The sequence below is a fragment of the Protomyctophum bolini genome, assembly GCF_963924005.1.
Source record: "Protomyctophum bolini genome assembly, chromosome: 7".
NCBI lineage: Eukaryota > Metazoa > Chordata > Actinopteri > Myctophiformes > Myctophidae > Protomyctophum > Protomyctophum bolini.
The window spans coordinates 10,616,491-10,631,622 of record NC_137868.1 but is presented as its reverse complement, the minus strand read 5'-3'; the positions used below and the strand labels follow the sequence as shown (position 1 = coordinate 10,631,622).

The following is a 15,132-nucleotide window of genomic DNA, read 5'->3' as shown; positions in this document are numbered from 1 at the left end:
GCTGAGCTGGAGTGTGTGTTCATGTCTCGGCGCTGCGCTGTGTGTGTGTGTGTGTGTGTGTGTGTGTGTGTGTGTGTGTGTGTGTGTGTGTGTGTGCTCATGTCTCTGCGCTGTGCTGTGTCAATCTGACTGCGGTATAATTGGTTGTTTTTTGGTCAGCCGGCCTGTCCTCCCCTGGCGTTGATTCATTGCGTTTTGTAAAGGTGACAGTAGCCCGCCTGTCCCCGCAGACAAAGCAGAGCCATCACCAAACAGACCTCTGCTGACCTGTCGGTCCGTGCACGTGCGTGCGCACACGGACACACACACACCACACACACACACCGACACACACACACAGAGACACACACACACACACACACCGACACATACACCGACACACACACACACACACACACACCGACACACCGACACACACACACACACACACACACACACACACACACACACACCGACACACACACACACACACACACACACACACACACACACACACACACACACACACACACACACATACATAGAAACACTTGCTTTGCCTGGGGGTAAGGGGGACACCAAGGAGAGAATAGGTGGTTCGGGTCATTGTGTGCACAGCTGCATCAAAGGAGAGACCCTCATGCATGCACACACACACACACACACACACACACACACACACACGCATGCATGTGCGCACAACCACACACAACATGAAATATCTCATGGTCCTTGTGTAGTATGTAAAGACATTCTCTCATACACACACACACACACACACACACACACACACACACACACACACACACACTGCGCTCCCCTATCCAGCCCATCCCTGGTGACCTGGATACACAGCCTGACACTTTATCTACTTAGCAGTGTCACCTTCAAAACCCTGCATCGGTGACACACACACACACACACACACACACACACACACACACACACACACACACACACACACACACACACACCTCAGCTGTAAAAAAGAAAAAAATATATTCCCCCACAAATAACAGACGTATGCGTGTCAGGTTTTAGGACTCCATCAGCCTCTTTTAAAGCGATGGCTTCATATCTATAATTGAAGGTAATCGTCTGGTAAAAGGATTGTAAAGGTTTTGTAGTGGCTTTTGAAAGAATTGATCCACGGCCCTGCGTCTTTCATGGTCTTGACATTGACCTCCAAATTGATTTGGCGAGCATCTTTTTCTTTAATTTATTTTCGGTCTTCTTTGTGTTGGGGTTTGATACAGTTTAATTGACTTTGGCTGCTGTGCTGTCCATTCAGGTTGATAGCCTGTGCGTGCGTGTGCATGTGTGCGTGCGTGCGTGTGTGCGTGCGTGAGCGTGGAGCCCGGTGAGTGTTAAGCCTGACCCATGTTAGCTCTGCTGGTGTAATTGATTGTGTGTGTGCTGGTGTCTTGGTGTTAAGGTTAATTTCTCTAACTGCTGGTAAGTGCTGTCTGACCGCTCCCCCGACGGCCTCTCCTAGCTGAAGTAATGCCACTTAGAGCCCCCCCCCCCCCCCCCCCGGCCCCAGCCACAGGCCAGCCCATTGATCTGCTGATCAATAGCAGCATCTGTACACGGAGCGGGGAGTCTCAGACAGCACTATGCCGTGTCAGCCTGCCCGCCTCATGCTAACAGACTGCCTGCTCCTGCAGTGAAAAGACCCACATCTCTCACATCCCTCCACTGCATCTCTGCCTGCCTGCAGTGAGTCCAGTCCATCTCTTTCTGCCGTCAGTGCATTTTGCACTAATTCCCCCTGCAATTATCACTGCCTCCTCCAGTGCAGAAAATATCGCCTCCTGTGCATCTCGCACTGCCTCCATTGCAAAGTATATGTTTTATTTTGTATTTTTCTGACGCTGATTTCTTCTGATCAGAAGATCGGCTGATCTTCGCTTGGAAAGGATCCAGCTTAGGTGGTTTGAGCATCTGGTTATAGGATGCCTCTCAAGCGTCTCCCCCAGAATGAGGTTGCTAATGTTGCTCTGGAGAGGGAAGTCTGGAGCTCTCTGGTGGAGCTGTTGTCCCCGCAACCCAACTACGGATAAGCGGTTGAAGATTGATAGTTTTGTCTTCGTCTTTTTGATCGTGTGACTCTCTCTCTCTCCGTCACTCTGTCAGATTATCTTTGTGTACAAACAAGGCCAGAGTAGGTGCTATGTTGAAGAAACTGATTTCCAGCATAACAAACAAAATGGTACATTGGAAAGATTAAGGTGCGTACGTGTGTGCGTGCGTGTGTGTGGTAGAGAGAGAGAAGAGAGTCATCTGGGAGAGTGTAATGACATCAATGCCAGTGTCTCTCCTTATTTCAGTCGCTTTTTATTTCTCCTTTGGAGACTCCATCTTGTTTCAAATCACTGCCAATAAAGTACCTCTCGCCTCTCGCTGTCTTGCACGAGTGTGTTGTCCTATCTCTCCCTCTCTCTCTCTCTCTCTCTCTCTCTCTCTCTCTCTCTCTCGCTTTATCTATCTCTCTCTCTCTCTGCCTCTTCTCTCCTTCCCTACTTCCTGTTAAAGGAATCAGTCACTCAGAACACTCAAAACACATATTAAACACGCATCAGCCACTCGCCGGGGCCAAATCACGCTGTTCAAATGTTGTTCTTCCACCGGGAGCGCATGCAGGACAAGTGAAGAGATGGGATGTGCAACATTAACTTGATTCACGGCCGCGCCGACTGAGTGACACCCCATAAACCTCAGCAGGCTGCCGCTGGGCCCCGCAGACAGCACCCCACGGCTAATGTGACACACACTATAGCATCGCCTAGCCTGCAACCCCCACACACGCACGCACGCGCACACACACACACACACACACACACAACGTGCGCAGCCGCACACACACACTCACGCATACAGGGAGCATGTGAAAGGCGACGCCAATACCACATAATGTTGCTGTTAGCCAAAAACCTTGTATCTCCGTCAGTCTTGATTTCGTCGACTAAAACTATGACGAAAAATGTTCGTCGACTAACCTACATCAACCTAAATAGCCGATCTACAAGGTCACAACGCGTTGCAACACAACACGTTGTGAGCTTGTAGATCTGCGATTTCCAGATGAAACAATCAGCCATTACGATAGCATCAAGGCCCGCCTAAATACATTTTACTCGAACTCGAACTGTAGATTTAGTCGTCAAAAATCCTATGATATTTAGTTGACTAAAACTAGACTAACACTAAAACATTCCAGGTGACTAAAATGTGACTAAAACTAAATGAAAACTATTCAAAAGACTATGACTAAAACTAAAATCTAAATTTGCTGTCAAAATCAACTTTTAAAGCCCTTTGTCACATGCATATGCGTCATGGTGAGCTTTTAGATTGCCTATTTTGGCCACCTTTGAAAAATGTTTCAATTAGAAAGTTGAAGTGGGTAAGTGTCTCTGTGGGTTTTATAAATATTTAACCAATCGTATGTATTAAGAAGTGCTGGTGACTAAATCACTACAGTGGAACTCCATTTCCTGGAAAGTAATGGTTTTGGACATACCAGGTTTCCACCTGACCACGGCGCTAAGCACAGACACGCACGTGCGTGTGTGTGTGTGTGTGCTCGCACACACACACACACACACACACACACACACACACACACACACACACACATACACATACACACACACACGAACACACAGGGATGCACACATACTGTACACAACACACATGTATGTACTTGCTGATTCACACAAGTACATTCTTAGCTACACAAACAGGCTTTATTTGCGTGTGATGGGGGGCGGGGGGGACGACGACACAGCAGCAGTTGACTTATTGTCCTCTCTCTCTCTCTCTCTCTCTCTGTCTCCAGCTGGCCTCTCAGCTCAAAGTGTTTTGGCGTAGTGTAGGCGCTCTCCGCTGGCCCATAGGTCTGTGTAAACAGCTAACCTCCGCTACTGCTGCAAATGCCAACTTCCTCTGCACTGGCGCACTGACACACAGTCTCTCACTCACACACACACACACACACACACACACACACACACACACACACACACACACACGCATAAAGGCTCATTCATAGTCTGGATTTTCAGTGGTGAGGTGACCACCGCTCCGGTGGTGAGCTGACCACCGGAGCTGAAATAACGTTGAGCGGTGGTGAGTAAAAACAGAGAGAAGGGCTGGAGCGGCTCAGTGACGTCATGTTGTAGTTCGGTGGTCACCTCACCACCGAAAATCCAGACTATGTACGAGCATCAACACACAAACACACGCCGATGTCCAACTCCCTCCACTGACTAGCTGCAGTAGTGCTTGATGTTTGAAGCACATTCATTACAGACATCGGCCAGTTGAGTGTCATTTATTTCCTTCTTATTTCCTGTGGAACGGTAGTAAAGGTCTGTACTGTACCTGTACGCTGAGTGTTGTACTGTACAATGTAGCTATACCACCGGGAAAGTATATGGAAACCACTTTGTCGTGTGACAGTGTCACGCAATAGTATAGCCAAACATGTCATTTATTTTTCACCTGTAATAACATTTCCAAAATAGAGATGCCAAGTTGGAGGTCTGTGTGTTTTAATATTAACGCATACAACACACACATACACACACAACGCACACAAGACACCCTCACACACACACACACACACACACACACACACACACACACACACACACACACACACACACACACACACACACACACGCGCGCGTGTGTGTGTGTGTGTGTGTCCATACGTGCAGGTTTAACAGACAGACTGTAGTCAGGAGGAGTGGTCAGTCTTCCCACGTCCAGCGAGAGTGAGAGGTAAAGCTAACAGTGTCTGGGTTCCTGTTTACCTTGGAGGAGGAGAGCGAGGAGACACACAGGTCACACACACTGTTTGTTCATGGTCAAAGTAACTACAGTACATTTACTCAAGTACTGCACTTAAGTATACTATTTAGGTACCTTTATTTTTGTTGAATATATCACTACTCCACTACATCTTGGAGGCAAATATTGTACTTTTTACTCCAGTACAAGTATTTGACAGCTTCAGTTAGTTACTTTGCAGATTCAGATTATTATTACAAACCATTACCCATTACGCAGGGAAAGACAATGGAATAAAACGCAGGGTTTAACGGGTTATGTAGTCAATGTGTTAAAGCAGTAGTTCACCCCAAGAAATGACTTATTTTCTTACAATTACACTTACAGCCGGTTATTAAATTATTGGATCAGGAATGCGACAAGAAAACCAAAATAATAATCTCCATGAATTTAAAGGCTTCATGGGGTGTGAAATGGATAGAAAATAAGTACTTTTTACAAGTACAAACATCCGAGTACTTCTTCTTCTTCTTCTTCCACCACTGTAGAGTACGTATAGTACATCGAGGGTCACACACTGTTTGCCTCGCAACTCCCATTTCCTGATCACGCTGTCGGCCCTGTGAGCACGGAACACAGAATGTCACGGCCAGATGGAAATGTCAATGATTGATGAGCTGTGCTTCATTCTGCTCCACGTGTGTGTCTGTCTGTTGCAGTGGCGTTTTTGGCTGCAAATTTATTTTGATTTTAGTTTTAGTCGTAGTCTCTTGAATAGTTTTCATTTAGTTTCAGTCACATTTTAGTCACCTGGAATGTTTTTGTGTTAGTCTAGTTTTAGTCGACTAAATATCATAAGATTTTAGTTGACTAAATCAACTGTAGATTTAGTCCCGCCAAAATGTATTTTGGCGGGCCTTGATGTGGTCGTAATGACTGTTTTTACATTGCTGAAAATAGCCGATCTACAAGTGTAAAATGACTTAACATTTTAGTCTAGTTTTTATTTGTTGACGAAATTGTCAATATATTTAGTCTTAGTTTTAGTCATCGTAGCTTAGTTTTCATTTAGTTTCCATTTAGCTTTCATCAGTGGAAAAAGGTAGTCGACGAACATTTTTCGTCTTTGTTTTAGTCGACGAAATCAACACTGATCTATTGTCGCTGTAGGGTGTCCATGTGTGTATCTACTGTATCTGTTGTCGCTGTAGGGTGTCCATGTGTGTATCTACTGTATCTGTTGTCGCTGTAGGGTGTCCATGTGTGTATCTACTGTATCTGTTGTCGCTGTAGGGTGTCCATGTGTGTGTCTACTGTATCTGTTGTCGCTGTAGGGTGTCCATGTGTGTATCTACTGTGTCTGTTGTCGCTGTAGGGTGTCCATGTGTGTATCTACTGTGTCTGTTGTCGCTGTAGGGTGTCCATGTGTGTATCTACTGTATCTGTTGTCGCTGTAGGGTGTCCATGTGTGTGTCTACTGTATCTGTTGTCGCTGTAGGGTGTCCATGTGTGTATCTACTGTACCTGTTGTCGCTGTAGGGTGTCCATGTGTGTATCTACTGTACCTGTTGTCGCTGTAGGGTGTCCATGTGTGTATCTACTGTGTCTGTTGTCGCTGTAGGGTGTCCATGTGTGTATCTACTGTATCTGTAGGGTGTCCATGTGTGTCTCTACTGTATCTGTTGTCGCTGTAGGGTGTCCATGTGTGTGTCTACTGTATCTGTTGTCGCTGTAGGGTGTCCATGTGTGTATCTACTGTACCTGTTGTCGCTGTAGGGTGTCCATGTGTGTATCTACTGTACCTGTTGTCGCTGTAGGGTGTCCATGTGTGTATCTACTGTGTCTGTTGTCGCTGTAGGGTGTCCATGTGTGTATCTACTGTATCTGTTGTAGCTGTAGGGTGTCCATGTGTGTATCTACTGTGTCTGTTGTCGCTGTAGGGTGTCCATGTGTGTATCTACTGTGTCTGTTGTCGCTGTAGGGTGTCCATGTGTGTATCTACTGTATCTGTTGTAGCTGTAGGGTGTCCATGTGTGTATCTACTGTGTCTGTTGTCGCTGTAGGGTGTCCATGTGTGTATCTACTGTGTCTGTTGTCGCTGTAGGGTGTCCATGTGTGTATCTACTGTATCTGTAGGGTAGCTGTAGGGTGTCCATGTGTGTATCTACTGTATCTGTTGTAGCTGTAGGGTGTCCATGTGTGTATCTACTGTATCTGTTGTAGCTGTAGGGTGTCCATGTGTGTATCTACTGTATCTGTTGTAGCTGTAGGGTGTCCATGTGTGTATCTACTGTGTCTGTTGTCGCTGTAGGGTGTCCATGTGTGTATCTACTGTATCTGTAGGGTAGCTGTAGGGTGTCCATGTGTGTATCTACTGTATCTGTTGTAGCTGTAGGGTGTCCATGTGTGTATCTACTGTGTCTGTTGTCGCTGTAGGGTGTCCATGTGTGTATCTACTGTGTCTGTTGTCGCTGTAGGGTGTCCATGTGTGTATCTACTGTATCTGTAGGGTAGCTGTAGGGTGTCCATGTGTGTATCTACTGTATCTGTTGTCGCTGTAGGGTGTCCATGTGTGTATCTACTGTGTCTGTTGTCGCTGTAGGGTGTCCATGTGTGTATCTACTGTATCTGTTGTATCGCTGTAGGGTGTCCATGTGTGTATCTACTGTATCTGTTGTATCGCTGTAGGGTGTCCATGTGTGTATCTACTGTATCTGTTGTCGCTGTAGGGTGTCCATGTGTGTATCTACTGTATCTGTTGTCGCTGTAGGGTGTCCATGTGTGTATCTACTGTATCTGTTGTCGCTGTAGGGTGTCCATGTGTGTATCTACTGTATCTGTTGTAGCTGTAGGGTGTCCATGTGTGTATCTACTGTATCTGTTGTCGCTGTAGGGTGTCCATGTGTGTATCTACTGTATCTGTTGTATCGCTGTAGGGTGTCCATGTGTGTATCTACTGTATCTGTTGTATCGCTGTAGGGTGTCCATGTGTGTATCTACTGTATCTGTTGTATCGCTGTAGGGTGTCCATGTGTGTATCTACTGTATCTGTTGTATCGCTGTAGGGTGTCCATGTGTGTATCTACTGTATCTGTTGTCGCTGTAGGGTGTCCATGTGTGTATCTACTGTATCTGTTGTATCGCTGTAGGGTGTCCATGTGTGTATCTACTGTGTCTGTTGTCGCTGTAGGGTGTCCATGTGTGTATCTACTGTGTCTGTTGTCTCTGTAGGGTGTCCATGTGTGTATCTACTGTATCTGTAGGGTGTCCATGTGTGTATCTACTGTATCTGTTGTCGCTGTAGGGTGTCCATGTGTCCAAAACTGTTACTTTTCAGGATTCATCAACAATCGACAATCTCGAAACGCTATACTTTTGATGCTTTTGTTTGACGCTGTAGTAATAAAGTATGATCGAGTGATGCGTTAATTTATGAAAAAAACACAAAAGGTTAATAAGAGACGAGAGATATGAAGATTCTGCCTGACAGCAACACCGGCGTCGATGTCGGACAGAAACCTTGTACGTCCATATTTGTTTTTCTCACTGTTTTTTGTACTGTACTTTGTATTTGCATTTTTCGATGCTCACTAAAGTACATCTCATAGGCGAATGTTGTACTTTTTTACTCCACTCAATTATATAAAATAATTAAAATGTATAAAAAATAAATGACTAGCAGTAACTAGAACCAATTAGGACGGGTGTTTTCTGTGGTTAAAATGGAGTTTGAAAGTGAAATATCGGGATAGGTTGTCCTAAATTGCAGTGTCCTTCTCCCCTGCTCCAGATACCCTCAACAGATTATCCCACACACGCACGTCTGGACGGTTCTCTGTCAGTTTGCCGTTTTTTAAACAATGGCATTTCTAACAGCGTTCCCATTGCCTTGGAGACGCCATGGCAACCTGTGATCTGGGAGGGCACGGCGTGGCTCAATTAGCAAGCATCCAGTATCTCAGCCCCTCTCGTTGTCACCCAGCCTAATATTATCTGTCTCTGTGTTCTGCTCTGCACTGCTCTGTATTGTTCTGTTCTGTTCTGTTCTGTTCTGTTCTGTTCTGCTCTGCTCTGTTCTGTTCTGTTCTGTTCTGTTCTGTTCTGTTCTGTTCTGCTCTGCTCTGCTCTGCTCTGCTCTGCTCTGCTCTGCTCTGTTCTGTTCTGTTCTGTTCTGTTCTGTTCTGTTCTGTTCTGCTCTGCTCTGTGCTGTTCTGTTCTGTTCTGTTCTGTTCTGTTCTGCTCTGCTCTGCTCTGCTCTGCTCTGCTCTGTTCTGTTCTGTTCTGTTCTGTTCTGTTCTGTTCTGTTCTGCTCTGCTCTGTTCTGTTCTGCTCTGTTCTTTTTTCCACATGATGAATACCTAACATCTTTGCATCTTGTACTGTATATCCATATTTCAAGTGATGTTTTTTTGTAAGTGAATGCCCCACTTTGCCCAACAGTGTAGTGTAAGACTGGGGAAATAGCCAAAGTAAAGTCTCATGTTGCGACACTATTTTCTAAGAATGTTGAGGGTGAAATTGAGAGTGGTTGGTTATGCGTGTCTGTGGGTTTTATAAATATTGAACAAACGAACAGTAGTAACAAGAGCTTGTGACCAACTAACTCCATTGGATCTTTTCCATTTCCTGAAAATAAACTATTTTGGACTCATGAGGTTTCCACCCAACAGCAACGCTATCTGTTATAAAACACACTGACCTCAGTGTGGACGTCGAGGTGTTATAAAACACACTGACCTCAGTGTGGACGTTGAGGTGTTATAAAACACACTGACCTCAGTGTGGACGTCGAGGTGTTATAAAACACACTGACCTCAGTGTGGACGTCGAGGTGTTATAAAACACACTGACCTCAGTGTGGACGTTGAGGTGTTATAAAACACACTGACCTCAGTGTGGACGTTGAGGTGTTATAAAACACACTGACCTCAGTGTGGACGTCGAGGTGTTATAAAACACACTGACCTCAGTGTGGACGTCGAGGTGTTATAAAACACACTGACCTCAGTGTGGACGTTGAGGTGTTATAAAACACACTGACCTCAGTGTGGACGTCGAGGTGTTATAAAACACACTGACCTCAGTGTGGCCGTCGAGGTGTTATGAAACACACTGACCTCAGTGTGGCCGTCGAGGTGTTATGAAACACACTGACCTCAGTGTGGCCGTCGAGGTGTTATAAAACACACTGACCTCAGTGTGGACGTCGAGGTGTTATAAAACACACTGACCTCAGTGTGGACGTTGAGGTGTTATAAAACACACTGACCTCAGTGTGGCCGTCGAGGTGTTATGAAACACACTGACCTCAGTGTGGACGTCGAGGTGTTATAAAACACACTGACCTCAGTGTGGACGTCGAGGTGTTATAAAACACACTGACCTCAGTGTGGCCGTCGAGGTGTTATGAAACACACTGACCTCAGTGTGGCCGTCGAGGTGTTATGAAACACACTGACCTCAGTGTGGCCGTCGAGGTGTTATAAAACACACTGACCTCAGTGTGGACGTCGAGGTGTTATAAAACACACTGACCTCAGTGTGGACGTTGAGGTGTTATAAAACACACTGACCGTGTGTGGACGTCGAGGTGTTATAAAACACACTGACCTCAGTGTGGCCGTCGAGGTGTTATGAAACACACTGACCTCAGTGTGGCCGTCGAGGTGTTATGAAACACACTGACCTCAGTGTGGCCGTCGAGGTGTTATAAAACACACTGACCGTGTGTGGCCGTCGAGGTGTTATAAAACACACTGACCGTGTGTGGCCGTCGAGGTGTTATAAAACACACTGACCGTGTGTGGCCGTCGAGGTGTTATAAAACACACTGACCGTGTGTGGACGTCACTGACCTCAGTGTGGCCGTCGAGGTGTTATAAAACACACTGACCGTGTGTGGCCGTCGAGGTGTTATAAAACACACTGACCGTGTGTGGCCGTCGAGGTGTTATAAAACACACTGACCGTGTGTGGCCGTCGAGGTGTTATAAAACACACTGACCGTGTGTGGCCGTCGAGGTGTTATAAACACACTGACCGTTTGTGGCCGTCGAGGTGTTATAAAACACACTGACCTCAGTGTGGACGTTGAGGTGTTATAAAACACACTGACCTCAGTGTGGACGTTGAGGTGTTATAAAACACACTGACCGTGTGTGGCCGTCGAGGTGTTATAAAACACACTGACCTCAGTGTGGACGTTGAGGTGTTATAAAACACACTGACCTCAGTGTGGACGTCGAGGTGTTATAAAACACACTGACCTCAGTGTGGACGTCGAGGTGTTATAAAACACACTGACCTCAGTGTGGACGTTGAGGTGTTATAAAACACACTGACCTCAGTGTGGACGTTGAGGTGTTATAAAACACACTGACCTCAGTGTGGACGTTGAGGTGTTATAAAACACACTGACCTCAGTGTGGACGTCGAGGTGTTATAAAACACACTGACCTCAGTGTGGACGTCGAGGTGTTATAAAACACACTGACCTCAGTGTGGACGTCGAGGTGTTATAAAACACACTGACCTCAGTGTGGACTTCGAGGTGTTATAAAACACACTGACCTCAGTGTGGACGTTGAGGTGTTATAAAACACACTGACCGTTTGTGGCCGTCGAGGTGTTATAAAACACACTGACCTCAGTGTGGACGTTGAGGTGTTATAAAACACACTGACCTCAGTGTGGACGTTGAGGTGTTATAAAACACACTGACCTCAGTGTGGACGTCGAGGTGTTATGAAACACACTGACCTCAGTGTGGACGTCGAGGTGTTATGAAACACACTGACCTCAGTGTGGACGTTGAGGTGCTTTGACTCACCGTCCGCGTTCTGTCCGTCTGCTCCTCCTCAGGCATCGTGTCCAAGTCGTTCGAGTGCCGCCTGAAGGGCCAGGGCGCCACGTTCGTGGAGACGGAGCTCCTCGAGAGTGCTCCCACCGATGCCGACGCCGACAAGGAGGAGCTCCTCGGGGACGGCGGCTTGGCGGCCGCGCCCGGCCAGGACCTCCAGCAGGTAGGGTTGGGTTCGTTGATTAAAACTGATTAAATATGTTCGTCGACTAACGTTTTTCACTGACGAAAACTAAATAAAAACTAAATAAAACCAAGCTACGATGACTAAAACTAAAACTAAGACTAAAGTGGACAAGAGATCCCGTATAGAATAAAAAAACTAGACATTTTACGCTTGGTCGAATGCAAATGAAAATAGCCGATCTGCGACGTGTTGTGAGCTTTGTGGATAGGCTATTTTCAGCAAGTGCATGTAAAATCAGACATTACGAGTCACAAGGCCATCGAGGCCCTCCAAAAATACATTTCAGTCAACTAAACCAACTGTATAGATTCAGTCGACTGACACCAAAAACATTTCAGGCGACTAAAACTAAATGAAGTTTCATTCCAACACCAGTGCCAGCAGGTGATCATCATCCAGGGCTACGGCGGTGGGGAGGTGAACATCGACCAGGCCCTGGAGGAGTCGGCGGCCGCCACGCTGCAGACGCTGGCCATGTCGGGCCAGGTGGCCGAGGTTCTGCACATCACGGAGGACGGGCAGGTCATCCGCTCGGGCCGCGAGGTGGCGGGGGGCGGGGCGGAGGGCGGCACCACCCAGTACGTGCTGCTGGACTCCGGAGAGGCCACCGGGGGCAGACTGCAGGCCGTGGCCAGAGGAGGAGGTACGTCACACATTAGTACATGGTCGCCTAATGATCGCATTTATTTGAGGTGATGATAGCAGTTATTTTTGTAGAATCGTCAATCGTTTCCATGCTGGAAGCAGAAATAGTTGATCTACAAGCTTACAACACGTGACGTGTTCGTGTTGTAAGCTTGTAGATCTGCTATTTCTGCTCTTTTGTAATTTTTTTGAAAAGAAAACGAATATTAGAAATGATTAAATGTGTATCTTCCCTGTGCAATTTGTGATTACGAAGCCTAAAAGGCAAACGGAAGTACAAATTGATAACGTTCCCAACCTTAACAGGCATCGTGGTGAGAGGAGGAGGAGGAGGGGGAGGGGACGGAGGAGGCCACGTGGTGCAGGTGTCCGAGTCCTCCACGGCTCTGGACGCGCTCCTCAGCGCGGTCAGTGAGATGGGCCAGCAGGAGGCGGAGGAGGGAGGAGGTGTCCATCAACAGGTACCAAATGTATTTATTTAGGGACAGACAGTAGGCTGACAGGAGATGGGGGTTGACATGCAGTACCCAGGCCTAACTTATGTAACTTAGATAGCATTTTATGTAGACATACAGTAGCACTCTATAATGTATACTAGTTTTCTTAGTTTCAACTAGATACTATAGAGGTTATACAGTACGTATGATTCATGATGATTTATGTAGATGAGGTATTAGCATGTTGTTCCTTGCTTACTGTAAATCGCTCTGGATTAAGAGCGTGTGCTAAATTGTAAACGGTAATTGCAGCAGGTGGAGCTGACGGCGGAGATGGCGGCGGCCGTGCAGCAGGAGATGCTGCAGCAGGTTAAAGAGGAGCAGCAGGAGGAGGTGGTGCAGGTGCTCCAGGCGGGTGGAGGAGGAGGAGGAGGCATGATGCAGCAGGTGCTGCAGGGAGGAGGCATGATGCAGCAGGTGCTGCAGGGAGGAGGCATGATGCAGCAGGTGCTGCAGGGAGGAGGCAGCATGCAGGAGGTGCTGCAGTTCGCTGCCTCCCAGATGAAGAAGGAGGGCGTCACGCAGGTTCGTTACTTAGTTAGTCTGTTAGTTACTTAGTTAATTAGTTATAGTTTAGTTATCGCGGTCATGGTTTATCACAGCAGTTGTACAATGTACATACAGAATGAAGGTTAATATGCCCACCTTATTCATATTTAAATGAGTTATTACATAGAAAAAGGAAATAAAAGTAAAATAAAGAAAACCCATTTCAACGTTGCTGCACTGGGTACAGGCTTTAGTTCCGACATGCTATTGGTCCGACTGCCATTAGACCGACCCCCTAACCAAAACCCTAAACGCGTGTCGGACCAAAGCATTGGCATGTCGGATCTGCGCGGGCATCCCATACTGCACTTCTTACTAAATCTAAAACAAACGAAGTGAAAAGAAAAAAACATGTTGGGCTTTAGATCGTTCGACAGAAAAAGCACTTTAGAATAATATAGATGTTTATCAATGTTCTGCTAATTATTATCCCTTACCCCCCCCCCCGTAGGTCATCGTCAACGACGAGGGCACCCACTACATCGTGACGGAGCTGGACGACTGCACGCTGCAGGTGCAGGGGGCCGTGTACGAGACCACGGTGGGGGGAGGGGAGGCCGAGGGGGGGCAGGAGGAGGGGGGAGAGGAGGTGGTGGTGGAGGGGGGGCAGGAGGAGGCCACGGCGGGGGGAGAGATGGTGGTCTACCTGGACGGAGCTCCGCACAAAGTGGTGCTGGAAGGGTAGAGAGGATGGAGCCGCTAGCCCACTGAAAAGATTTTCATGAATTACAACCAACAATCTAATTTCTTTTTTTCCAAGTTATTTCATGAAGAAATCAAAGAAAAATCTAAGAAATTCCATGAATGAGAAAACAAATACCCATTGTGCTGAATATAAGACTACGTTTTATTCCAATGGAACTATCCTAAAAAACAGGGTCTTATTATTAGTATTATTATTATTCTGGGACTAGACTTTTTGACATTCAATGATCTTTTTCCACAAATGAGTCTTGAAAACGGGGGTTGTCTTATTATCAGAGTCGGCTTATATCCGGCGCGATACGGTATTTAAGAAGATCTACGATCTACAAGCTCACAACGCGGAGTGAAGCGACGTCTAATCTCTCTTTTGGGTCTCGACCTGAAAGGTTTGGGAATCACTGCGCTAGATGGAATCACTGCGCTAGATGGAATCACTGCGCTAGATGGAATCACTGCGCTAGATGGAATCACTGCGCTAGATGGAATCACTGCGCTAGATGGAATCACTGCGCTAGATGGAATCACTGCGCTAGATGGAGTCACTGCGCTAGATGGAATCACTGCGCTAGATGGAATCACTGCGCTAGATGGAATCACTGCGCTAGATGGAATCACTGCGCTAGATGGAATCACTGCGCTAGATGGAATCACTGCGCTAGATGGAATCACTGCGCTAGATGGAATCACTGCACTAGATTGAATGCCAGCTATTTCCGACCTGGCATCCCTATTTTGGGCACGTCGTTTTAGGCGGAAGTGTTTGCTACTTAAAGTGATTATGGCTAATGTTTGCATCATCAGCACAAATTTTACTGAAGCCTGTGCTAGGACAAATCTGTCTTTTTTGTGTTAGTATCCCCCACACCTTTTTGCACCACCCCCCACCCCTTTTTTTTAAACCCACTTTAACACAA

The 15,132-nt window shown here is 46.6% G+C and overlaps 1 protein-coding gene across 1 annotated transcript in view; it reads left to right on the top strand.

The window, feature by feature from the left end:
- znf407 (zinc finger protein 407) overlaps positions 1-14,198 on the top strand; it is a gene marked incomplete at its 3' end in the record, with an annotated part of 189,916 nt that extends 175,718 nt beyond the window's left edge. The window contains exons 10-14 of the mRNA XM_080767344.1: positions 11,638-11,798; positions 12,198-12,465; positions 12,774-12,928; positions 13,217-13,489; positions 13,965-14,198. Coding sequence (XP_080623470.1) covers positions 11,638-11,798; positions 12,198-12,465; positions 12,774-12,928; positions 13,217-13,489; positions 13,965-14,198 — 1,091 coding nt within the window. The remainder of the gene's footprint in view (positions 1-11,637; positions 11,799-12,197; positions 12,466-12,773; positions 12,929-13,216; positions 13,490-13,964) is intronic.
- Positions 14,199-15,132: the final 934 nt, after the last annotated feature.